Source organism: Mus caroli, unplaced genomic scaffold (genome assembly GCF_978045245.1).
Source record: "Mus caroli unplaced genomic scaffold, Mus_caroli_1 scaffold_14, whole genome shotgun sequence".
Classification (NCBI taxonomy): Eukaryota; Metazoa; Chordata; class Mammalia; order Rodentia; family Muridae; genus Mus; species Mus caroli.
In genome coordinates this window covers 115,838,873-115,865,625 of record NW_028227269.1, presented here as the reverse complement: position 1 = coordinate 115,865,625, position 26,753 = coordinate 115,838,873, and the positions used below count along the sequence as shown (strand labels likewise).

Below are 26,753 nucleotides of genomic sequence, written 5' to 3'. Positions count from 1 at the left end.
AGTCAATGGGTGCATGAATAGAATGGCTCCCTGTGAAACTACTCTTCAAAAATAAAATTGTGATAAAATACAGAGATTTTAGCTTAAAACTTTATAATTATGCTTTTTGCTTATTCCTAATTGAAAGATGAAATAACTTATATTAGTCATGTACAACATGAAGTTTTGAAGTATTTGTATATCGTGGTATGGTTAAATATAGCTAATTTGAAAATACATTTTACCTCAATTACGTTTGTGGCAAGGATGCTTAACACCCACTCTGAACAATAGTTCTAAATATTATATTTGCTTTAATTTTGTAGATTAATCCAGATTTATAGGAACACATTTTAAAACTATGTATTTAACAATTATTACTGAAAAATAAATTTTTATATGTATCCAATGTTATGTGAGGTCTAGCACGTTAGTGTTATAGAAACTCTAAGTAAAAAACAACAACAACAAAAAAAACCTTAGTATCCAACTCCTAGTAGAGATTTGTGTTTAATGAGCTATCAAGCATCTCATGTTGTTTCATTAGGTTATTCACACTTGTTGCTGTAAGATCATTGAGCGGTCTTTGTTGTTCAGGAATGAATAATCTTATTTCTATGTACTCTGTAGATTAGGTTCAGCTGAGGGGATGTTGTGGTGTTACAGAAAATAGCAGTGAATAACACCTAAACTGTCCCATTCTGCTAGTGACATGTGGGGGTTTCTACTGTGTACCTTGAATCCCCTTATAAACAACTGTAAAATGAAGGTTTCGCCTGCATAACAGGCAGTTTTTCTGAAGAGTCAATGAATAGTATATGTGAAAATGTTCTGTAAGTGCCAGAGCACTGAATAGATGTCTTGTTACTATGTTTGCATTTAGTCTTCTGAATTTATGTGTATATATTTAGCATTTTCCCTCTTATTCCTTGTTATGTGGCAACTTACATCTGTAACTGCAGTGAAAATATATAGTAACATTAAGAATATATTTTTGTTACTTGCCTTAAATAGTATTTTAAGCATGTCTTTTATGTTTGCTGATGCTTTGCTATCTGAGGCCCTACTGCCTCTCCTGTAGTTACCCAGTTTGAAGTGATGATAGTTATCCTGCCAGTGAGATTTCCAGTACAAATAAATCTGGACCTTGATCCCTCTTTTTTCATTTTTCCTTGTGTATAAATATTTGTGTGTGTATACGGAGGCCTGAGCTTCAACCTCAGTTAATTCTCATGAGCCTTCTACCTGTTTAGAGATTCATTTATCTTTATTTTATATGTATGAGTGTTTTGCTTATGTGCATGTGTATGTACTTTGTGTGTTCCTGCTTCCTGCAGGGGCCAAAAAAGGATACTAAGATACTCTGTAATAAGTTATAGTGATTGTGAGCTGCTGTGTGGGTACTGGGAACTAAACCCAGGTCTTCTGCAAGATCAAGAGTTCTTAAGGGCAAAGCCATTTCTGCAGCCCCAGTATATTTGATTTTGTTTCATTTGTGTGTGCATCTGTGCAATGGTTGTCTGCATATGTGCAGGTGTGTGTAGATGCCAGAAGAGGATGGTGGGTGTCCTGCTTGTGTCACTCTGATCAATTCATTGAGACCTTACTGCTGTTGGTTGCCTTGTGATGTTTGTATTCTGGTGTTAATTCTGCTTCCTCAAGAGGGGCTGTCCTGAGGAGGAGTAGATCACCTACTCAGCTGATTTCATGTGAACTTTCTCCTCATTTTAACTGGTCAGTAAAGACTAGAGCTGGTGGTTGGGCAATGGAAGGGAAAGGTGGGGCTGGGGAAAGAGTAGGGAAATGTGGTCCGGGTTGGGGAAGGAGAAGATGACAGAGAAAGAGGAGGTAGAAGATGGAACAGAAACACATGACCTGGAGAAGCTGCAAGTAACAAGATATCTCATAGCTGGGAAATAGAGTAATGTAGTAGTAAATCTGCCCAATTGAGGTGTGCAGGTTTTAAATATTGTAACTGAGTTACCACAACACAGTGCCTCACTAAAGCTGAGCCTATGCTGGTATTCAATAAACCCCAGTGTTCTCTAGCTGCATATGTATCAAAAGATGGCCCAATCGGCCATCACTGGAAAGAGAGGCCCATTGGACTTGCAAACTTTATATGCCCCAGTACAGGGGAACGCCAGGGCCAAAAAGTGGGAGTGGGTGGGTAGGGGAGTGGTGGGGAGGCTATGGGGAACTTTTGGGATAGCATTGGAAATGTAAATGAGGAAAATACCTAATAAAAAATAAAAAAAATAGAAAATAAAATAAAATATAATAAACCCCAGTGTTCCTACGCCATTCCCACCACATACACTTCTAGTGTTACAGGCACTCCTGGCCATACCCTGTTTTTTACATGGGTGCTGGAATCCAAGCTCACATTCTTGTACTTACATAGCTTGTTTTCTTCCTAAGGTATCTGCAGCCCGTTTCACCTTATTTATTGAGATAAGGTCTCAAAATGATGCTTTGCTCTTTGAAGCCTTACTGGCCCTGACAGGGCTGCCACTTGCAACAGCTAGCTAGGCACTTGGGGCTCACTAACTCAGATAGGCTGGCCAGCCAGTGAACCCTAGAATTTCTTTTCTCTATCTCCCCAGTGCTGGGATTGCAAGCAGATGCCACTGTGCCTAGCATTTTATGCCTAGCATGGGTGCCAAGGATGGAATGCAAGTTCTCATGCTGGACAGCAAACACTTTACCATCTGAGTAGTTTCTTTTTATGATGCTCCTGTCATTCAAGCCGCGCACGTTAAACCAGATGGCTAGGAGCAGCACGCATGTCCTAGAGCCCTGTGAATTAGTTAAACTAGCCTACTCTAATCTTGTTTACCATGTCCTACATACTCCTTCCTGCAGACACCACACTAACAGCTTTTTCCCTCAGTTCTTTCCCCTCTACTTCCTGATATTCACCCATTGCTTCCCCATGTGTCTCCTCCTAAATCTGTGGCATGGTTTGGCTCCTCCTCTTGTAAACTGTAAGTAACAAACTCTTTAGTGGATATTTTCTACCAAAACATTATTTTGAATCACTGGAATATTGTTTATATGTATATTTTTTTTAAAGTTAGTCTTAGCCAAAACATTTTACTGCTAAGTAATAGTATTAAGGAGAGTTGTTTTGTTTTTGGTTTTGTTTTTGTTTTTGTTTTTTAAGGCATCTGAACTGAGTCAGATTGGTGCTGAGGTACGATTATGCATGCATCCATGCGTGCAGGTGAATATTTACATATATGCAGCCATGATGTTTTGCCAAAATTGGTTGCATGAGTCCAACCAACCATAGAGAACATCATGTTTGCAGGAGTATATGTAGGAGAAGAAGGTCTTTAACTTCCACAGAGAATAGGAACGGGTAACCAGTATTACCTCCAGTGTGTTCCCACCTCCCAAGAATTTCCAGAACTCAGAGCAGTGCTACCAGCTGTGGAATAAGTGTTAAGTAATAAGCTTGTAGGAGACATTTCAGATCCAAAGTCTAACATGTAACCTTGTTTCACCTATTGTTGTTTATTTTAAAAGTAACAACAACAAAGTTAAAGCCCATATTGGATATGTTTTATCCAAATCACCGGGCAAAGTCAAGATAATGCAGCTTTAAGTCCTTCTGGGTTAAAGATACACTTTTTGTTAGGAAAAAAAAAAATTATAGACAAGTGTTGCGGCTTTTCTTTTCAAGAAAATAAGGTCTTAAAAATTTTTATGTCTCTTCCTATGTCTGGTGGTAGTGATTTGGTTGTCAAGGAATTGGTCTAATATATAGAATAATTTCTAGAAAAAACTAAGCTTAAATTTTAATATGCTTATTTAAATTTTATTTCATACATTTTATTTAATAGCATAACCCAGTATGTCTCTTTAACTACCTATAATAATATCCTTCATTATATTTTTTTAAATTTTGTTTTCAGGAGTAGATTTGCAAACTTAGAAACTTGTAACAACCATAAGCCAGTGTAAAACTTTCTGTGTGTGTGTGGGGGGGGGGGGAATAGCACAAGCACACAACATGGTGTGCATGAGGTCAGAGGACATTGGGGGCATTGTTCCTTTCCTCTTTATTGAGGCTGAGTCTGGTGTTTTGTACTGCTACAGTACATATTCCAGATTAACTGCACTATAGTGTAATTACCAGGAAATTTCTGTTGTTTTCACCTCCCATCTTGTCTTGGAATGCTAGGTTTATTTATGCACACCACCACATCTTGCTTTTTTTTTTTTTTTTTTTGGTTTTTCGAGGCAGGGTTTCTCTGTGTAGCCTTGGCTGTCCTGGAACTCACTTTGTAGACCAGGCTGGCCTCGAACTCAGAAATTCGCCTGCCTCTGCCTCCCGAGTGCTGGGATTAAAGGTGTGCGCCACCACGCCCGGCTTACACATCTTGCTTTTTATATGGGTTCTGGGGACTGAACTTGGGTCATTGGGCTTGCACAGCAAGCAGTTTTTACCTGCTGAGCCACTTCCACAGTTCCATTTGCATTTTTGATAAATTAGTGTCAAATAATCATAAACAGAGATAGGTAGAAGAAAAGTTGGTGTGGGAGGTCAGTGAACTATAATGAAAAATTAAGTCTCTTGACTCAGTTGGTAAAGTGCTTGTCTGGCAAACATGAGAACTAAGTTCAGATCTCTGTCACCCATGTGACATGATTATTCGCATGGACATGGCCATTCTTCTGTAACTCTAGCACTGGGGAATGAAGACAAAACTGGGCAGTCTTGCCAGTCAGCAAGCTCCAGGTTCAGTGAGAGATCCTGTATCAATAGTTAAGGTGGAGAGTGGTTAAAAAGACACCTGACGTGGACCTTTGTATGCACACACATGTGCACAACACACCCAGGCACGCACACACATTTAACACACACCCAAAGTGATTAGGGAGTAGAGTGTGCTATATGTTTTGCTCTTTGCTTTTTTCTTGGGTTGGGGCACCCAGAATATTAAAAGATAAATGTATGCAAGAGTGGTGATAGGGCTTTATGCATTTTATATTGTTGGATCTTTATGTAAACAGGGATTTATGGTTGGCTTTCTACATTTCAAAGAATAAATGAAGATAATGAGGCCTAAGAAATGGTTTTCATGTAGACACGTAAGCTTGCTCATATCCTTGAATAGGTGAAAAATTGTAATTATGTTGAAAGGTAGGATTAGGTTAAACTGATGTGTTCTGCATTTGATGCTTAAATAGGTTTTAACTTAGTGAGAAAGGCCATTAAATCTTTTCCAGTAAAATCTTGCTTGTCCCGTATCTCGGCCTGTTCTTCTAGAATTGTATATTGCTTTCTCGGGTTACTTGAAATTTCCGTAATGAGAAAAGTTCCCTCCTTCCTTCCCTCTCTCTCTCTCTTGCTCCCTCTTTTTCTTCCTTCCTTCCTTTCTCTTTGAATTAGAATTGTTTTAACAAAACATTAAGTAAACAATCTAGAAAAATTTGTACATTTAGCATTGATCTGATGAACTGGGAAATCTATAGCTGAAGCCAGACTGCATTCACTTCATTGATTTTTCTTTTTCTTTAATTGGATTGGATAAAATGCTTAGCAAGGTTTTTTGTTGTTGTTTTTTATCATTTTAACAGCACAACCTTGAATCATGGAATGATAGTCTGGGTATGTTTGTTTTGTTAGGGGTAAACTCAGTGCTTTTTGAATCTCCTACTTCACATGTCTGTAATGTGAGAGGCCCTCTTACTGAGGCTATAGCTCAGTGGGTAAATGTCTGCAGGAGGATCTGAGTGCTACCCCCAGAACTCATGTTAAAGACAGAAGTGATGGCATCCAATCATAAGCCCAGCATGGGGAGGCAGAAGAGGAGGGTCCCTGGGACTTGATAACCAGCTGGCCTAGCTTTCCTGATTAGCCCCAGGCACAGGAAAGAACTGGTCTTCAGAGAGGCTCCTAAAGATGAACACCTGAGGTTGGCTTCTGGCCTGCACATGCACACAAATAAACATGCATACAGACACACAACAATAAAAAAACCTTTCATTAATGTGTATTTGGTCAGGTGGTGGTGGTACACGCCTTTAATCCTAGCACTTGGGAGGCAGAGGCAGGTGGATTTCGGAGTTCGAGGCCAGCCTGGTCTACAAGTGAGTTCCAAGACACCCAGGACTATACAGAGAAACCCTGTCTCAAAAAAACAAAACCAACCAAACAAACAAACAAAAAACCCCCAAAAATGTATATCTGATTTTATTCTGAATATGGGTTTTGTAACTGCTAATAAAAAAAGAAAAAAAGGTTACATTACATAATTACATTTTTCTTGTGCTTCTGTGGGTCTTTTTTGTACTGAAACATATATATTTACATGGAATTGCTATACAAGCGGTTTTAAAGTCCTTTATAATTAAAAGTACAACAATTTGTATATAACATCAATCTGGTAACATCATCTGTTTTAGATACATGTAACATTCAATGCAGTGCTGATGAAATATTAAGTAATTTGTATGCATTTAGTACAGATGTAATCCCCACTCATTCCTATTCTCCTGGGTTTCCCTCCCCCTTCTCCCCTCTCTTGTTACTTCTCCTTTCATATAATGTGTTGTTGCCCTCTTCTCTCCCTAGTCTATCCTCCTCTGCCACCTCATGGTCCACTTTCTAGTTTTCTGGCTTCTCCCCATACTTAATCCCATTTAAGAGGGGGTGGGGGAGGGAGAGGGAAAGAGAGAGACAGTATATATATATATATATACATATATATATATATATATATTCTACATTAGAAACTAGGATCCACATGAAAAGAACATGCAGTATCTCTCTGAGACTGAGATACCTTACTTAATGATTTTCCAGTTACAGTTATTTCCCTGTAAATATAGTAGTTTATTTTTCTTTATTTCTGAATAAAATTCTAATGTGTATATCTACCATATTTTCATTGCTCATTTATTTTTTGGTAAAGTGAGCTGCAGTAAGCATGTATGTACAAGTATCTCTGTAGCATGACATAGAAGGTTTTACTTGGCTATGTACAGAGTAGTAGTATATCTGAGTTGTGTGGTAAATCTATTTTTTTTATTTTGGAGAAGTCTTCATACTGATTTTTAAGCTCACTGTGCTGACCAGCATTTGCTGTTTCTTGTCTCCTAGATGATAACCATTCAGCTGGGGTGATACGGAACCTGAGAGTAGTTTTAATCCGTATTTCTCTTATGACTAAGATTTGAACACTTTAAAAAAATATCGCACATTTGTACTTCTTTTGAGATGGCTCTCTTAAATGAAACTAAATGTGCTTTAAAAGCCATTTTCTGAATTTATAGTACAGGATAAGCAGCAGCTCTAATACAAGCTCCAAGGGTTCCAAAATCAGACTTTTTTTTTTTTTTTTTTTTTTTAACAGGCGTTAGGGTTGGTACTAGGGATTGAACCAAAACAAATTAACTTTTTCCGTGTTGACTTGACTTCTTAAATGAGAAAGAATTAAATTTCACTCCTGATGTTACAGTGGGTCAATTAGAATGCAGGCAGGCATGTTGGAAATGAGTTACCTTCTTAAGACTGTTTGGGTCTAGGTACCTCCTGCCCCTCATTAGAATATATGTAAATATTTAAAAATCCAGATGAAATCAAAAGCACTTTTAGACCCAAGAACTTCAGAAAAGAAATCCCCAATCTGAATTTACTTCATCTAGAATTACCGCTTGCCACATCTCTTTCCATTCAGAATCTTCAAGGGTCAGGATGCCAAACTGCCTCTGGGTCATGACAAGATCATGCCTAAGCTACAGAGGCACCCTGAGGTTTTTTTTTAGAGGCAATAAAGTAGAAAATAAAAATAATCATCTCTCCAGTATGGTTAAAGGGAAAGGGACGTGATTGTAATCTGCCATAGGCTCTTCTACTTAAATCATCCATTTCAAGAATTCAGGTGAGTGTGCGTATGTGGAAATAGTCCTGAGTTGTCTCCATATTGAGCAATCAGAGAACTGAATTGTTGGTTTAAAAAGTAATACAGGGGCTGGAGAGATGGCTCAGTGTTTAAGAGCACTCACTGAAAGCTCTTGCAGAGGACCTTGATTTGATTCCTAGTACCTACATGGTAACATGGTGGCTGTATTAGTTAGGGTTTTACTGCTGTGAACAGACACCACGACCAAGGCAAATCTTATAAAAAACAACATTTAATTGGGGCTGGCTTGCAGGTTCAGAGGTTCAGTCCATTACCATCAAGGTGGGAGCATGGCAGCATCTAGACAGGCATGGCACAGGCAGAGCTGAGAGTTCTACACCTTCATCCAAAGGCTGCTAGTAGAAGACTGACTTCCCAGGCAACTAGGGTGAGGGTCTTATACCCACACCCACAGTGACACACCTGTTCCAACCAGGTCACACCTATTCCAACAAGGTCACACCTCCAAATGGTGCCACTCCCTGGTCCAAGAGTATACAAACCATGACAGTGGCTTAAAACCATTTGTATCTTCAGTTCCCTCTTCTGGCCTCCGCAGACACTACATGTACCTTGACATAAATGCATATTAAACATCCATACAAATAAAATATGAAGTTTATTCACAAATGATTCTTTTGTCCATGTTTATTATGCTAAAGGATTTTTTTTTTTTTTTTTTTTTTTTTTGGAGACAGAGTTTCTCTGTATAGCCCTGGCTGTCCTGGAACTCACTCTGTAGACCAGGCTGGTCTCGAACTCAGAAATCCACCTGCCTCTGTCTCTGCCTCCGAAGTGCTGGGACTAAAGGCGTGCGCCACCACTGTCCAGAATATGCTAAGGGATTTTTAACATTCATACTTTGAGCTCACCAGGAAAGTGAATGAAGCTGTTTCTTTGCCTGTGTTTTGACCCTTCCAGCATAAGCCAGATGTTGTTTGTGGCCAAGAAAAAAAAAATACTAGGTATCAGGTACTCTTTTCAAAAATGCTCATACTTTCCCATCCTAAATAGAAGTGAAAGGAGAGTGGCTACAGTTGAGCTCCCTGCAAATGAAAATGGGTCGAGGTTGCATGATGGAGGGTGCTGGGTGGTATTTATGGCAAGGATGATCCATCTCTTAGTTTTACACCTGAAAGTAGAAAGCAAGTGTTTTCCTGGTTGTTCAGTTTGCTGTTTAGAGATGCATCTTAAAATAGCCATCACTGTGAAGTTAGACTATGCTCCATGACAGACTAACCCTAACCCTCTCTTGGCCCTAAACTGTGCATCTATTTTAAGAGATGACCCTAAGAACTGACAGAGCATACTGTACTAGTTCTGTATTTTCAGGGCTGGGAAGATCAGCTATAACATCTATGGAGTTAAGACTGTCATGATGTTTTAGGAATTCTTACACTGATCTATATGAGCTGCCTGCTTCCTTTGTTGTGACAGATTTCATTAAAATAAATATTAATGTGTGTGTCTGGAGAGATATACATAAATAGCCCAAAACTATGTTTTCTCTTATATTTTGAGCACAGAACAACAACAAAATCCCAAGCGTTAGTTGATGATTACTGTAATAAAATGGATAGCCTGTGCTCATATTCTCTGTGATTATAGTAGAATTCTCTTCTTGTTTTACCCCTTTGATGGTCAGTGTCCCTGGTTGCTGTGTTTCACCTTTTACTGACTCTCAGACACATGCTTTGTAGTTATTCTTATATTCTCATTAAAAACAAGCATAGTTAAGTTAAATTCAGAGACAATGAAGGTATAAACTTTTGCCTTCTATAAATCTTATGTTCTAGTATGTAGGAATAATCTATAATACTGGACACTAAAGTGAGATGAATGAATGGTGGTGATTCTGAATTAAGAGTAGGGTGTAGTCAATGAGATTAAGGACAGAAATAAAAATTACATGAAGCTTGAACTGATGTTTAAATTAAGGTAGGCCCTGATGAACATGAATCAACAGATACAAAGGACAGGAAGCTGAGTATGTATGTGTATGTATATGTATGTATATGTATGTAGAAATGTTAGAAAATGACGTTGGAAGTGTGGGTAGAAATGTGGATTTAGAATGACAGTGTCAGTATAAGGACAAACAACAACTCATGGAAGGGATGTGGAAATGTGTATCCTTTCTGAGAGGCAAGAGAAGGTGAATTAATTTAGAAAGTGTTTTTATCATCAAGCCCACATGGGAGAAACCAGTATCTGGACCATAAAGTTAGCATAAGTATCAGTAAAAAGAAATCTAAGCTTGTAGCCAATAAAATGTTAATAATTTGCAAGAGCCCAGACATGTGGGGCTGGCAAGGTAAAGGCTCTTGTCACTAAGCCTGACTATCTGAGTTTGATGCTGACAGTATGTGCACACACATAATTAAATGTAAAAACAAACAAACAAAGAACCCCGCAAGAAATGACATTCAGAAAAAAAGAATAGAATGAGCTTGAATTCTGGTCCTCCTAAAGTCTATGGAGTAGTACAGTATTCCATTGGAATTGCTCAGTTCACATCAGAGATGGGATGTGAGAAAGGAACAGACTCAACATTCTGGATTTGGAAGTGAGCTTCATAGAGATAGATTGAAATGGCGGTAGAGTGTGAAGGTGAAGGTGATGAGAACACAGTTGGAAGTGCTGAAGGATGAGACCCTAAGTGAGGGCTGTATTCCATTTCTGAGGGTCAGGAGAAACCTGAGCCATGAAAATATGGGAGCTTCTCTGGCAGAAGGGAAGGACAACGATATACCCACTAAGTTAGCCAGTATTGATCATTGAGAGGATTCAGAGAAGAGTAAGGAGTATCTATCGTTCATTGATTTTGTGTACAGATCATGTTTAAGACCTAATGGCTATACTCTTTACTATCCCAAGCTAAATGTGGTTTGTTAAAGTAAAACTTAAAAGAATAACTCATATTGTGGCTGATGCACTGTAGCATTTCTAGTGCTAATAATGAATGTCTTTAGATGTAGCTGTATTGGACAGCACTGGTGCAGTGCTTGTTCATTTATTTTTAAATGAATGCCTGGTCTTTCTTGACTTGGGTCCTGGAAGCCTGAGTTAGGGGCAGCAAGTGAATGAAGAAAGGACAGATACTCAGACACATGTACAGAAAAGCTCTACTTGGAGTGGCACCTGCTAAGTACCCCTGCAACCTGGAACCTCGGCATATTTATTAAACACAGCACAGGGGCATGAGCTGGCTAGTCTCAGTAGAAAGTCTCTATGGGCCAGCAGTCTCAGGCTGTAAACATTCTGGAGAAAGAAGCTGAAGTTAGTTTTTTTGATATACTGATCAATCTTCAGCAGCTCATACTTAGATCCCAGAGGAAAGCTTTGCCTTTAGGAGCCTGACCCATATGTGAATGACTTCACCAAAGCCAGTGGGTCTGAGTCCTTTGAGTCCTGATGACATGCCTGTGTCAGTAACAGTACACATTCACTCAGGATTTTCTCTGCTTTTGCCATATGTGCATGTATTTTGAGATGTATATGTGTGTTTGTGCACATGTGTGTATACATGTACATGTGTGCATATTTGTATAAGCCAGAAGAAAACCTCAGATGTCCTCCTTAGGAAGGATGTTCACCTCTTTTGAGACAAGAGTCTCACAGGCCTACAGTCCACCCATTAGGTAAGCCAGAGGAATCCTCACTAGTACTGGGATTGCAAGCATGTACTACCATGCCTGGGAGTCTATACCTGGGTTCTACAATTGAACCCTAGGGATTGAAACAGTAAAGTTCTACCTCATTGTTTGTGCCATCCTGTGAGCTCTATGGTTCATTTTTACTACCACAAAAACTTGGGCAGGACAGTTTTACTCCATAAATCTTAAGAATGCTAAGCCAAACCTTCAGCTGGTGAAATAGGGTGATAGAATACACTTAAGAAAAGTTTCAAAACAGAAAGAAGGTGATGCCTTGGGACTGACACAAAAAGGCTTTGGAGTGATTGTTTTTATTCATTTAGTAAATAACTGTTGAGCTTGTTAGGTGCCAGGTGCTGTGGCACCTTATAGAACCTAATGTAAAAGATCTATATAGAATACATACGTTCAGTGAGAGACATTGGGGGCTTGAAATTCTAGTTATTTATCCTAGTTATAGAGGATATCTATATAACTAGTGTGATAATGCATTTAAATACAAGAACCTCCTCCTGTGAGGACCTAAGAGTCTCCCTCTGAGGATGTAATCCTTGAAATTTGTGAAGAAGCTTCCCTGGAGGAGGTGATGCAGAATAGCTCAAGATTCATGGCTAGAAACTGGCCAGATTGATAGAGAGAAGACATTCATGGTCAAAGGACTGATTCATATAATAGCATGATGTGATCAGGGAATTAAAGGTAGCTTTCTGCTGACCAGAACTCCTTATATAAGCATGGCAGCAAGGACCAGGCCATGAAAATTCTCCCCTTAACAAGACAAGGTTAAACATCCCGAAAGTACTTTTTCTGTGCAACTTATGTGGAATATTTGTTGCCACATTTACATATTAGATGGCTCCGTATGGGTAGCAGGTGACAGGAGGCTGTACTTGTTTAAAGAGGTTGAAATAAGTAGAAATAATTAGAAGGATGAAAAAATGAGTGTGTCTGTTTTCACTAAGTGCTCTCTCTCTCTCTCTCTCTCTCTCTCTCTCTCTCTTGCTCTCTCTTTGTCTCTCTCTCTCTCCCTGTCTGTCTGTCTGTCTCTCTCCCCCTCCCTCCCTCCTTCTCTCCCTCTGTGTGTGTGTGTGTGTGTGTGTGTGTACACATTCGTGTGGATGCCAGAGGTGTTAGTGTTGGGCATTTTTCTCAATTGCTCTTTATCTTATTTTTTGAGACACTGTTTGACTGAACTCAAAGTTTACTGGCTGGCCAATGAGTACCAGCGGTCTTGCTTCCCCTACTGATCACATGTGTTAGAGGTACAGACGTAAGCAGCTGACTTTTTACGAAGGTGCGTTCCTTCCTAGTTTAGGGATATTCCAAGGAGGACTGTCTTTGGACACCTGACTTGAAAGGCAAGTAATACTGTGCATATAGATCTCTTATGTCTCCAGACCTGAAATAATATCCCTAATTCTCAAGGAAAAAAACGTGCCCATCTTAAAAAAAAAAAAGCACAGCTCTGGATTCAGGCTAATTTAGGTTTATATCTCAGGGTAGTGAATTTGAGAAGTCTAGATAACTGTCTATGTTTTAGAAGAGAACAATCAATGGCTAAGTATAAAATAACTTTCATTCTCCCAATTTAGTCAGTTCATTAAGCATAAGTGAATTATATGGCAGCTTTTTTTCTGGATTGGATAAGGGTGATATACCTTAACAATGTCTCCCTTCCCTAATCCAGAATACACTTAAGCTGATTAAGACTCATCTGTTTATCCTCCAACCCTAAAGGAAATTGTAGTGGTTTGTTGATCTGGAAATTGGCTATATCAGCCAGGCTGACCTTGAATTTATGATCCTCCTACCTCACCTTCACTACCACTGGAATTACAGGTGTGTACCATCGTGCTAGGATCTTGGATATTTTTAACTCTACACTTTGTAAAATTTTAATCCCTACCAGCATTCTGCATTGGGGTTAGGCTTTTATTCTCTTCATTGTTTCACATTGTAAATCACTTTCTTGTGTGCAGTGTAGGTATATTGTATACATTGTTTTATTGTGCACATTGTGAGAAATTTGAGTTTATTATCCTTACAGGTAAATGTTTTACATCAGATTCTGTTTATTTTGCTAGAAGCATTAAACATCAAATATATGCAGGTACTCAGAAGATACTTTTGAGTGAATAACTCTTACTTGTATACTGCATTCTTGTGTTCATTAGCTTTCCATTACTATAAAAATGCCTGAAATAATGAAATTACTAACAACAACAACAACAACAGCCCACTAAAATAAGTCATAGTTGTAGAGGTTTCATCCCCTTTCCTTCAGGAGTGGAGAGAATACAGCACATCTCCACTGAACATGTTATACAAAGCCATTTACCCCAGGGACATAGACAGAAAAGCCAAGATCCATAATCTCCTTTCAAGGACACTGCCCTGCCCCATTAAAAGTTCCAGCTAGGGTCCCACTTAAAGTTCCAATCATTTCCCAGCAGTACCAAGCTGGGACCTAGCCCTTAGCTGGATCTTCAAGGGCCACATTTTAGAGGCAACTATAGCTTTTCTCATGCAGAGATGTAAAAATCAGAATGTCTGTTATTAACATCTGTATTATATGAATTTTATGGTTTCACGTTTATTGCAGTTGACATTTCTCTGGAGTTTTTATTGTATTCTAGACATTGTTCTATATATCCTAAATAAATATGCTTCTTCCCAGATCTCAAAGAAGAAACCATACAGGGAATGATAACTCTCAGAGAGGAGTGCTTGCCCCAAAGACTGTTGCCTCTAGAAGTACTGTTACACTGTGTTTACTTAGTATCTCATTATTGGTTTTCAAATTGTATATGACCCACAGTTTGTAAATAGTCCTGAAAGTCATTTGTTATTCATTCACTTAAATACAGAAATGGCTTGCCTATTCCTTAATTTTTTCAAGCTGTAGTTTACCTTCAGGGAAACCTTACTCAATGCAAGGTTGTTTTGTAGTTAAGAAACATGATATCCTTTCAGCAAAATCTTGCTAGTGAATGCAATGGTGTCAGCGTTTGGATGCTGATCATGGGATGGATCTCTGGATATAGCAGTCTCTAGATGGTCCATCCTTTCATCACAGCTCCAAACTTTGTCTCTGTAACTCCTTCCATGGGTGTTCTGTTCCCAATTCTAAGGAGGGGCATAGTGTCCACACTTCAGTCTTCATTCTTCTTGAGTTTCATGTGTTTAGCAAACTGTATCTTATATCTTGGGTATCCTAAGTTTTGGGCTAATATCCACTTATCAGTGAGTACATATTGTGTGAGTTCCTTTGTGATTGTGTTACCTCACTCAGGATGATGCCCTCCAGGTCCGTTCATTTGGCTATGAATTTCATAAGTTCATTCTTTTTAATAGCTGAGTAGTACTCCATTGTGTAAATGTACCACATTTTCTGTATCCATTCCTGTGTTGAGGGGCATCTGGGTTCTTTCCAGCTTCTGGCTATTATAAATAAGGCTGCTATGAACATAGTGGAGCATGTGTCCTTCTTACCGGTTGGGACATCTTCTGGATATATGCCCAGGAGAGGTATTGCTGGATCCTCCGGTAGTACTATGTCCAATTTTCTAAGGAACCACCAGACTGATTTCCAGAGTGGTTGTACAAGCTTGCAATCCCACCAACAATGTAGGAGTGTTCTTCTTTCTCCACATCCTCGCCAGCATCTGCTGTCACCTGAATTTTTGATCTTAGCCATTCTGACTGGTGTGAGGTGGAATCTCAGGGTTGTTTTGATTTGCATTTCCCTGATGATTAAGGATGTTGAACATTTTTTCAGGTGCTTCCCTGCCGTTCGGTATTCCTCAGGTGAGAATTCTTTGTTCAATTGCATTCACTAGCAAGATTTTGCTGAAAGGACCCAGATATAGCTGTCTCTTGTGAGACTATTCCGGGGCCTGGCAAACACAGAAGTGGATGCTCACAGTCAGCTAGTGAATGGATCACAGGGCCCCCAATGGAAGAGCTGGAGAAAGTACCTAAGGAGCTGAAGAGATCCGCAACCCTGTGGGTGGAACAACATTATGAACTAACCAGTACCCCAGAGCTCTTGACTCTAGCTGCATATGTATCAAAAGATGGCCTAGTCTGCCATCACTGGAAAGAGAAGCCCATTGGACATGCAAACTTTATATGCCTCAGAACAGGGGAATGCCAGGGCCAAAAAAATGGGAAAGGGTGGGTAGGGAAGTAGGGGGGAGGGTATGGGGGACTTTTGGGATAGCATTGGAAATGTAATTGAGGAAAAGATGTAATAAAAAAAATAGTTTTATATGTAAAAAAAAAAAAAAAAAGAAAAAAAGAAACATGATATCCAGACCTCGTGTTGGGCTTGGATCTGAAATGTGCTCTAAGAGGACTCATGTATTGAAGGATTGGTTCTCAACTTGGATCATCAAGTTGCTAATAACTTAATTTGTGGGATCATCCATTGATGAGCTCATACTGAATGAGCTGTTAGGAGGTGGGGCCTGGCTGGGAAATTAGAATAATAAGGCATGCTTTTGACAGGTAAGTCTTTCTGAGTAATTAGTTCAGTGGCACACATGAAGGCAAGAAGCCAGCTTGCTGTAAGTTCTCTTCACCATGAAGGTCTTGGGGATTGAATTCAAGTTGTCAGGCCTGTTAGAAAGCACCTTTACTCCTGAGCTATCTCAACAGTCTTTTTTTTTTTTTTTTTTTTGGTTTTTCGAGACAGGGTTTCTCTGTGTAGTCCTGGCTGTCCTGGCACTCACTTTGTAGACCAGGCTGGCCTCGAACTCAGAAATCCGCCTGCCTCTGCCTCCCGAGTGCTGGGATCAAAGGCGTGCGCCACCATGCCCGGCTAACAGTCTTTGACAGATATCTATTATTCCTGTTCTCTTCCTATGCCTTGATCTCATATCTGACATTAGTGAATGGCTTTATTCTGCCACGTCTGTTATGTAATGACATTCAGCATTACTACAGGCCCAGAAACATGGACAAGTGAACTTGAACTGAAACTCCAAACCTCTGAGCCAGAGTAAACTGTTCCTCTGAAGTTGTGATCTCAGGGGTTCACCACTGTGACACAAGGGATTCAGGGCTTACCACTGGGACACAAGAGACTGACAAACCCCAGATGCCATTTTGTTTGCTTTACTACTCCTGTACCACAGGGTTTGTCTAAGTCTTTGAAATGCTTTAATCCAGTCACTTATAACTAACTGATATGGAATCACACAGTGTACCATATTTAACTTCTCAGTTGTTCACTTTAACCCATGGTTAATTGTAGTACTATAATTGAGAGCATAAACATTGAAGTTGTAGTGAATAGTGTAAGACTGAGATATTGGGTTAGGAGAATGTGTCAAAGTTCTAAAGAAAAGGAAACAAGAGTCACTCAAGGAAAAAGGATATCACTGAATGTAGGGATGAGAGCAGAGTGGAGGAGGAACTCAAGAGAAGATGCCATTGGGCAAGTGTATACTGTGGTGAAGTGTTGACTCCATGGTGAACTCTGTGAAGTGCTCATTGACTTTAGGGGTGAGCTAGACATACAGTAGGGATGTTGCAAGGATCAAAACTGATGAAAGACAATAGGGCCTGGGTGTCCTAATGTCCAAGTAATTGGGTGGAGGATGTAGACAAATTGAAGAAGTATTCTCAAGGGGGCCAGTGGACCAACATAAGGAATTTGTATGGTAAGGTGAAGATGGCCTCTGAAGTTGGCTTTTTCATATCTGCTTTGTGAACTTAGATATTTTTCATGCCATTTAAAAACTTTAATTTTCAAATCTTAACATGGTTACAGCAATAATAAGTATTAGAATGTTAGTTTATAAAACATGTGGTAAATTTCTTACCTCATAATAGGTATTAAATAATAGTTTCTGTGTGGGGGATGGAAAAGATGAAGGGGAGTCAGGAAAGACTCTAGATTTCTTATTTGGACAGTTAAAAGAGCTAGATTAATTTGTCTGGGTTTTAGACAGATTGCCTCTGAGGAATCTATTTGGGAATGCTTCCTGGCATAAAACAGTGACAAAGTGACACTCCTAGGAGATGTCTGAGTGGAAGAGATAGAATTGGAAAGCACTCACTTACGCATGGCTGTATGAGAGCAGATGAGATCACCCTCACAAGTGATCAAGTTGAGAATCCAGCATCCTAGAGAGCAGCATTGTATTGTGGAGGGGAGGAGAAAACCAGCTTAGAAAGGATGGTGAGGTGAGGTGAGGTGAGGTGAGGTGAGAGAATGCAGTGAGATCTGTAAAACACAGGAGAACTCGGGAGGAGTAACCAGGGGTTAGGGTAAGATTAAGTTGAAGGCTATCTTTAGGTTTACTAACAAATGAGTTTTCAGTTACTTCTGTCATGATATTTAGCAGTGATGGGAGACATACCTAACTCTAATAGTGTAAAAAGCAAACAACTGATGAAGAATAAAGAAAACAGATAAATCTGTAAGAATGTGGGTGTAAATGCTGGCTAAAAATGAAAGAGAGGGGAGACATTTCTGATAGAGTTGGAAGCCCAGAAAGCACAGCATCAGGGGCGGCGGGATGATGAGTAGCCACACAGGCAGCAGAGTAGCCTTGTAATGTGTTGACTTGGAAGAAAGTCTCCTGACCAGAAATGAAGTCCATGTGGTGCAATACTTCACATACACATGACTGCAACCAGCCATTGACGGTGAGCATGGAAATTCTGTGTTCAGAATAGCACCCTTTGAACATTTTTGGTTGTATTCTACTCCCCCCTGCCCCCACATGTCTGTACAGACTGACAAGACACAGATTAGCAAGATTATAATAATGATCCTAATAATAAAAAAGGTAAATGCAACAGTTATTATTTAGCAGTACCTTCTCATTTGTAAAGATTTTATTTTTAATTATCTTGGGGGCCAAGGGTTGCACACCTGAGTGTGTTGCCTTCAGAGGCAAGAACAGAACATTGGGATCCTACGAAGCTGTAGTACTGACACGGGTGCTTAGAACTGAACTCTAGTTACAGAAACAGCACATACTTAACCACTGAACCATCTCTTTGGCCTACAGTAAACTCCATGGTTGTTGGATGCCATAGGTTTTGTGGGGAAAGGTAGCCTGAGTTGAGGTTGCTGACTTGCACCTGTATTCTTAGTACTCAGATGAGAGGTTGAGGCAGATGGATCATAATCTTCTGAGATTAATTCAAGAAATCAAGAAGTGGGAGAAGCCAAAATAGTGCATTGTACTTATGAATGTGAATATAAGGCAGTAGGACTATCATTGAACAAAATGGGGCATATTTAAGCTTTATTTAAATACTATAAATAATTAGCCACCTGATTCAGTGGCTATGTGTTGGTGTGGTGAGGGCCCAGGGCTCACTTGGTAAGATTACTTGCTGCTCAGGCTTTAGGACATGAGTTCAGATTCTCAGAAACCACATAAAATTCTGGCATGGCTACGTACATACCAATAACCCCAGGGAGATGAGAGCAAGCAACACAAGCATTGCTAAGACTTGCTGACCACCAGCTACCTTATCTCCACTTTCAGCGAGAGATATAGTCTCCAGAGAATAAGGAAGAATGATAGAGCAGGACACTCAGTGTCTTCCTCTGGCTTCCACATGAGTGCTGTCTGTGTGCACATACCAAATGCAAAACAAATGGGATGAAATAGAAAAAAAAATCGGACAAAACTAGGAAATGATTAAAACAGAGGAACTATTTCAGACGTAGGATTAAGAATGGCATTTCTGAATAGAGGTGATTTGAACTGAAACTGGAACATCACTAACGAGTCAACCATTCAAAGATCTAGAAGCAAAGGCAACCCTGCTCAATCTGGAGAGTCTGTGCAGCAGCCCTCTAAGAAGGAACACTAATTTGTTTTGGAACAGAAGAATAAGGAACAGACTGAGCCAGGGAAAGACTGAAACAAGATAAGGTCTGAGATGTTGGCTCATCGGGGCCTTACATGTCCTGCTGTAGGGTTGGTAGCTTACTGGTAGTAGAAATGATGGCAGCATATTGAACTTGAGTTGCTCAGGGAATCATATCCAGATGAAGAATGTTACCATACTTAACTATAAGTCCAACTATGCCTTGCTTTATATTATTCATCAAAATAGTCAAGTTGTATATACTTTGAACAAACAGAAATATTCACAATATGGAGGCTTGTGGAGTTTGTGAATGATATGACAAAGGACTCCAAGGATTCTGGGACCTATACACAATTCTTAAAATAATGAACTTCGTGTTAGATATCATTGTAACCTGTAACCTGAAAGGTGTGACCTATTGTGTGAATGGTAGCTGGACATTTGTGGTTAGAATATCTCATGACTTCAGGGGATGTAAAGAATGCTTTCCATATTGAACTGTTTGCACTTCCTTGGGTACCATGTTGTAAGGATTTTGTACATCGTCTGTTCAGATAGAACTCTGTTCCCAGACCTGTTTGTTTCATTGTATGTCACTGTGAGTGAGTAATTTGCCAAGCCAAGGTCATACTTAAAGGACTTTTACGGAACATTTCAAACTTGTAAATATGCAGGGTACATTAAGGCATAGTAATTATATTTTGTGTTTACAATATAAGATTTTACCTATGAAAAACCAACTGGATGATTAGAAGTGTGTCCTCTCCTTTTTGAGGGGTGGAGGCCAGCAGTGGAGATTGAATGTTAGCCTTTGTGCATTGGGAAGCAAGCCCTTTATTACTGAGCTTCTGCTCTAGCACCAGAAATAGTGTGTGTGCAGACAGACAGGGGAGACACACACTATAATGCTGGCTGGCCTGGAAATTGCTATGCAGACCTGGCTGGCCTCCAGTTTCAAAGAGCTCTGCCTCCCTAATGCTGAGATTAAAGGTATGCACTACAGTACTTGGCAGAAATGATTTTTGAAGTTGATAAGAGGCATGAATTTTAGAGAGGCCAGGGTGAGTGCTTTGCAGTAAGACCAGAGTCTCCAAGTGTTCAGTGATGAGTGCACAGCTGGGACCTCACTTGGGTCACTGCACTTACCATAGGTGCTGAGTCAAAGGTGAACACACTGAACTTTCTGAAACCCTTCCTAACAAAATACATATTTTCCATTCAAACTACTTCTTCTTCAGGTTCAATCCTAAGATTTAAACAACCCACAAATAAAGTATTTGGGCAATGGGTGTAGTATATCTCTTCAGCTAAAATTTTTGTGTGTTGTTTTTGTTTTTGAGACAAGGATACATAAACTATAGAGCCTTGGCTTTCCTGGAACTCACTGTGTAGATCAGGCTAGCCTTGAATTCAAAGAGATCTACCTATCTCTGCCTCCTGGGGGCTGGGGTGAAAGGTGTGTGCTACCACACCCACTAACTTCTGAGGTTTTTTTTTTTTTTAAGAATAAAATATTACTTTTTACATAGGTTGTATTAGATAGTAGAGGTAAACTAGTGATGATTTAAATTCATTGGCGGATGTTGTGTATAGGTACTATGCAGAGCTATGCCATTTTGTGTAAGGGACTTGAGCTTCTGTAGATTATAGCATATGATAATAGATAGAAAGGGGAGTGACCAAGCCAGCTCAGTCAATCAACAGGGTCTCAAGGGTGGGAGCAAGGATTGAAAAGAAAAGGACAATTATACATTATAACATGACTCCAGCCAGTTCTGAAACTGAAGCGGGTTTATTTTTCTATAGCCTCCTTTTATACCATTCTAAGAACGTGCAAAGAATACAGTCAGTTCTAGGTCAAGGAACAAGGTAATAAACAAAAAGTCAAGGAACAAACAAGGCAATGAGCCAAGTCCCATGATCACTGGTTCTAGGGGCTTATCAGGATGTTCTAAGATAAAAGGAATGCCACACATTCCTCCACTAAGTTTGCTTGAGCTTTGTATTAACCCAATGTAAATATTCTTATCTGAGCCTACTCCCCTGTCCCAGCCTGAAGTCAAATTCTTCCGGAGCTTGCTTCTTTACTAGCCCAAAGTTAAATTCTTGCCTGAGCCTACTTCTATGTCCTGGCCCAGTATCAAAATCTTGCCAAGTTTCTAGAAGTGGCCCCAAAAGCTCTCCACAGGGAAGTCCTGGAATCAACTCCTTGTGGATTCTTAAGTATGGCTGTATTTGTGTTTTAACCATGGGTGCTCCCAAGGGGTCGAGGGGCTCACAGTAGAAGTTGAGATTAATTTGGATACAGCAGTAGAGTCAGGAATTGTTAGTTGATAATAGAATTTCTTCTGTTCTGTTCTTTCCTTTTCTTTCTTTCTTTCCTTTTTTTTTTAAAGATTTATTTATTATTATATCTAAGTACACTGTAGCTGTCTTCAGACACACCAGAAGAGGGCATCAGATCTCATTACACATGGTTGTGAGCCACCATGTGGTTGCTGGGATTTGAACTCAGGACCTTTGGAAGAGCAATCAATGCTCTTAACCGCTGAGCCATCTCTCCAGCCCCATAATAGTATTTCTTACTTGATGATGTTTACTGTTTTCTCGGATGTTTAAAGTGCTGCAAATACAGTTGTAAAGTAAGCACTTTTATTTCACCCTCATTTGTGTTTCCTGACATGCTATATCCTGGTAGTACCACTCAACTCAGTAAGGGAGACAGTGGCTAATGTGGTGAACAGTTCTGTGGCATGAGCTGTAGTAAGGGGTTTGTAAGTATTAACTTACCCTTATGAAGGATCTCTGCGGTAGCATGCTCTTGTAAATTCATGTTTTCTTTCCAGCCTATGCACATGATGGCTCAGACCTGGAGGCAGAGTACTTCAGGATAAAGTCAGCTCATATAAACAGTTTTGTCACATTCCTTCCTAGTTTTCCTAGTAATGAAAGGAAGCTAAGCTCGTTTATACCTGAGACATAGTCTAGGGAATAAAACAGCAGAAACATAAGAAAAAAATAGTTTAAAAATTCTGTTTACAGTATTGACTATGTATACATACATAATACATATATGCATACATTTTATATACATAAATATATATGCATATATAGATATATAGATAGATAGATAGATAGATAGATAGATAGATAGATAGATAGATAGATAGATAGTTGATTTTGCATTTAAACACACTTAGGATGCGAATGATGGGAGTATCTGCCTGTAACCCTAGTACTTAGGATGTTGAAGTGAAAGACCCACAACGTGAGGACTCCCTCACGTTCTGACTCAGGAGAGGCAACACCCCAAAATCACCCACAAGAAACGATCTTGCTGCAACTGCAAGAGGATTTTTATTCGAGAGCGTTCTCGGGCCCATGGTCATACACCACGCAGGGGTAGAGGACCATGGCGCGCTGAGTAGCTGAGTAAGGGGGTATTTAAAGGAAGAAACCACAATTCATGGAGGTGGGGAGGGTGTTGTTGGAAAATACCAAAAATACCAGTTAAGAATCACAAGGAAGTATAAAGTCACAAGTGTCAGGTTATCTCTCAAGACAGTTTCTAAGAGCCCCTAACAATCTAAGAGCCCCTAAAGATAGCACATTTGCATTGCAGGTTCCAGTAATGGTCAGGGTGCCATTCTTTGAATTGAACCCAGGAAGAGGGTAGGTGGAGGAATGTCGCTATCAAGGTATGATTAGCATACCTTGGAGCAATGAGTCACAAAGGTCACATTCCCAAGCCTCATCCTAAAGGCCTAGAATTTTGTTACTTCTTCAGAGGCAGGAGGATTGTGAGTTTGAGGCCAGCTGAGTTATATAGTGAGCTAGACCAGCCTTTGCTACATAGCAAGATCCTGTTTCAAAAATATAAAGTGAGGAAACATTCAATTCTATTTGCATGCTAAAAAGTAAAACAAAATTTGTCATTATCAAAGACATGTTTGCTTTATTGTTTCTGAGAAATACCTGTAATATTTAATCCTTCTAGTTATTTTTTATTCCTGTATTTTCTTCTTTGATTTGGTTTTTTGAGACTGAGTTTCTCTGTGTGGCCCTGGCTGTCCTATAACTTGATCTGTAGACTAGGATGGCCTTGAACTCACCGATCCACCTGCCTCTGCTTACTATCTCTTGAGATTAAAGATATGCACCACCACCACCTTTATTCCTGAATTTTCTTGCCATATGAACTATGTGTTGACTGGAAATTGTAATAAATAGTAATGATTATATATATGTATATGTATATATATTTTCATATCCACCCAGGCATCAGTATTTTAGAAATCTCAAGAGTTCTCACAGGATTTCAATCAGGTGCTTATGTTTACGTAGAATCCCAGCAGCTGGGTAAATATCGTATCATTAAGCCCTTTGCTTTTTATGTATTGTTAAAAACAAAAAAGAAAGAAGTTACGTTTTAAAGCTTTAAAATGTCCATATGTATTATTTTAGAAAAAGAAAACATTACAATGCTTTGTTTTTCTGTCTTTTTTTGTAGGTCAACAGCAAGGACAGGATGGAGTGAAAGTCCAACAAGCTACTATAGCTCCTGTAACGGTGGCAGTTGGAGGGATTGCTAATGCGACAATAGGTGCTGTTAGTCCTGACCAACTCACACAAGTGCATTTGCAGCAAGGCCAGCAGACCTCTGATGCAGAGGTGCAACCTGGCAAGAGGCTCCGGAGAGTTGCCTGCTCCTGTCCTAACTGTAGGGAAGGAGAAGGAAGGTAACTGCTGTTCTCACCCTGGCTATCTGGAATTAAAGCGGTCCTGACCACTTCCTCTAACTAAGCACTGGAGCCTCCTGAGCTTTCTCTCTCAGAAACTGGAATGCAGTGTTACACAGGAGATTAAGTTGGGCTGTTTGAGGCTCAGTCCTCTGCTTGTGTGTTGTATAGTTTTTTTAATAAATGAATTTCCCCATTCACTTACTAGGTAAAAGCTTTAAACATCTCTTGATTTCAGACTGATTCCCGAGCCATGCCGTTTACCCCTTTGTAATACAGTGCAGTAGTTTGGAATACACTCACAGTCACACAGGTGTCACCAGTCTGTTTTAAGCTACTTTGTCATCTTCGAAAATGCCTGGCCACCAGACTCCTCAGCTCTACTTAACTGATGTCTGTATTTATAGGTTTTCCTATACTAGACGTCTCATATAAATGAAATCATACAGTATTTGAATTTTTGTGGTGGCCCTTAATCAATGCTTCATTTCTTCTGTGTATGTGTGTGTGTGTGTCTCTGTGTGTGTGTGTGGAGAGAGAAGAGAGAGACAGACAGACAGACAGACAGACAGAGTGTACTTGTTTATCCCATCACTGGTTATACAGCTGAACTCTTTCCTTATTGACCATTTTGAGTAATGCCACTGTTTGCATGCATATACTTGTTTATGCAGACATGGGTGCGTGGGAGTGTGTCTGTGTGTATGTGCATGTGTGCGTGCAGATACAGAGTTGCGAGGTTGTCTGGTAACTATTTAACCATTTAAGAAATTGCTACACTGTGTTTGTACTATTCTGTGTTCCCATCAGCACTTTATGAAGGTTCCAGTTTCTCCATAGACTGCTAGTCCATGTTATTACCTGATTGCTTATGGTTTTTAAGTCAGTTAATAATAACTCTGAAAGTGCTAGCACAGTGTGGTTTATTTTTTTAAATTTTCATAGTGATGAGTGATGCTAATCATCTTTTTGTGTGGTTCTTCATATGTTTGGGGTATAAGGTCTCACCAGTACATGGTTTGGAGATGCTGTTTTCTAGTATTTAGTATGGTCATACACTGTCAAGATTGTGATTGTGTCTTTCAAAGTACAACATCTTTTGAAGTGTAATTTTTTGTTTGTGTCTTCTCCTTGGTTGCATTTGCTTTTGAAGTCAGATTGAAGACTCCATTGCCAAATCTAATGAATGTTCGTAGTGGTTTTGTTTTTGAGTTTTACAGATTTTTTTCTGAAATTTAGATAGGACAATACATGGTTTCATTTTAAAATGTGGTATGAAGGAAATGGGGACCCGGCATCATTCACTGAAGTTTCTTTTCCCTGTTGAATGCTCTTGGCTCCCACTTCTCAAAATTGCTTTAAGTGTTTAGCAACACTGGTGGTTCTGTGTGAGTTTTAGCTTCAGCTTGTCAATTTCTACAGAGAAGCAAGATGGTATCCTGATGGGAATTAAGGTGAAACTGCAGGTCAGTTTGGGGGATAGTGACAATTTAAAAATATTGAGTCTTCAGATCTATACAAAAGAAACATTTTTCTGCTTAGATATTTGATGTTTTGTTTGATTAGTATTTTGTGAGTTTTTTTTTTAAAGAGTGTAAGCATAGTATTTAGAGTTAAAGGTATTCCTATGAAATCTTCTTGATGTTATTATAAATGAACCCCCTCTCCGCCCAATTTCAAGTGTACAGAATTACATTGGCTTTTGGGTATTGATCTTACATTGTAGAATATTGCTGAATTATTCCTTCTTGTAGTTTTCATAATGATTATTTAAGATTTTTACATCTACTGGGCTGGAAAGGTGCCTCAGCAATAATGAGCACTGGTTGCCAAGGGTCCTGGTTCAAGTCCCAGCACCTATGATGTTTTATACTTGTCTGTAACACTGTTCCCAGGGATCAAATGTCCTTTTCTGGCCTTAGATACTTGCACACATGTGGTTCGCAGACATGTGTGCAGGCAAAGCACTCACCCATAAATATAAGATTTCTATAAACCAAAAATATAAATTGGGAAAAAAAGACTGCATCTTCAACAAATGATGCTGGTCAGACTGGGTGGGCTGCGTGTAAAAGAATGAAAATAGGTCCTTACTCATCATATTACACAAAACTCAACTACAAATGTATCAAGAACCTTAACATAAGACCTACTGAATCTATCAGAGGAGAAATAAGAGTCTATAGCTCAGTGGTAGAGGAAAAAACTTTCTGAACAGAACATAGATAGTACAGGCACTAAGACCAACAATTAGTATGATGTGTGTGTATTCAAATGGAGCTATCATATACAGGGGTTATGGTTTTCCTAAAAGCTGTATCATGTCAAATAAAAAACCCAGTGTGCCCAGTTTCCTCAAATTAAAAAAAAAAAAAAAAAAAAAGTGGGACCTCTGAGTTGGAGAGATGGTATACTTCCAGAGGACTTGGGCTTAATTCTCAGCACCCACATGACAGTTTACAGCTGTCTGTAATTCTAGTTCCAGGGGTTTCAGTACCCTCTTCTGAACTTTACAGGCAGCCATCTTGCAGGAGGTATATAGACAAAACACACAAATAAGATAAAATAATTAAAGAAATAAATGGGGCCTCATGAAACTGCAAATCTGGGTTACAGAAGAC

At 39.4% G+C, this 26,753-nt stretch overlaps 1 protein-coding gene across 1 annotated transcript in view; it reads left to right on the top strand.

The window, feature by feature from the left end:
- Sp4 (Sp4 transcription factor) overlaps nt 1-26,753 on the top strand; it is a 70,207-nt gene that overhangs the window by 16,378 nt on the left and 27,076 nt on the right. Inside the window, exon 4 of the mRNA XM_021178994.2 lies at nt 23,904-24,132. Coding sequence (XP_021034653.1) covers nt 23,904-24,132 — 229 coding nt within the window. The remainder of the gene's footprint in view (nt 1-23,903; nt 24,133-26,753) is intronic.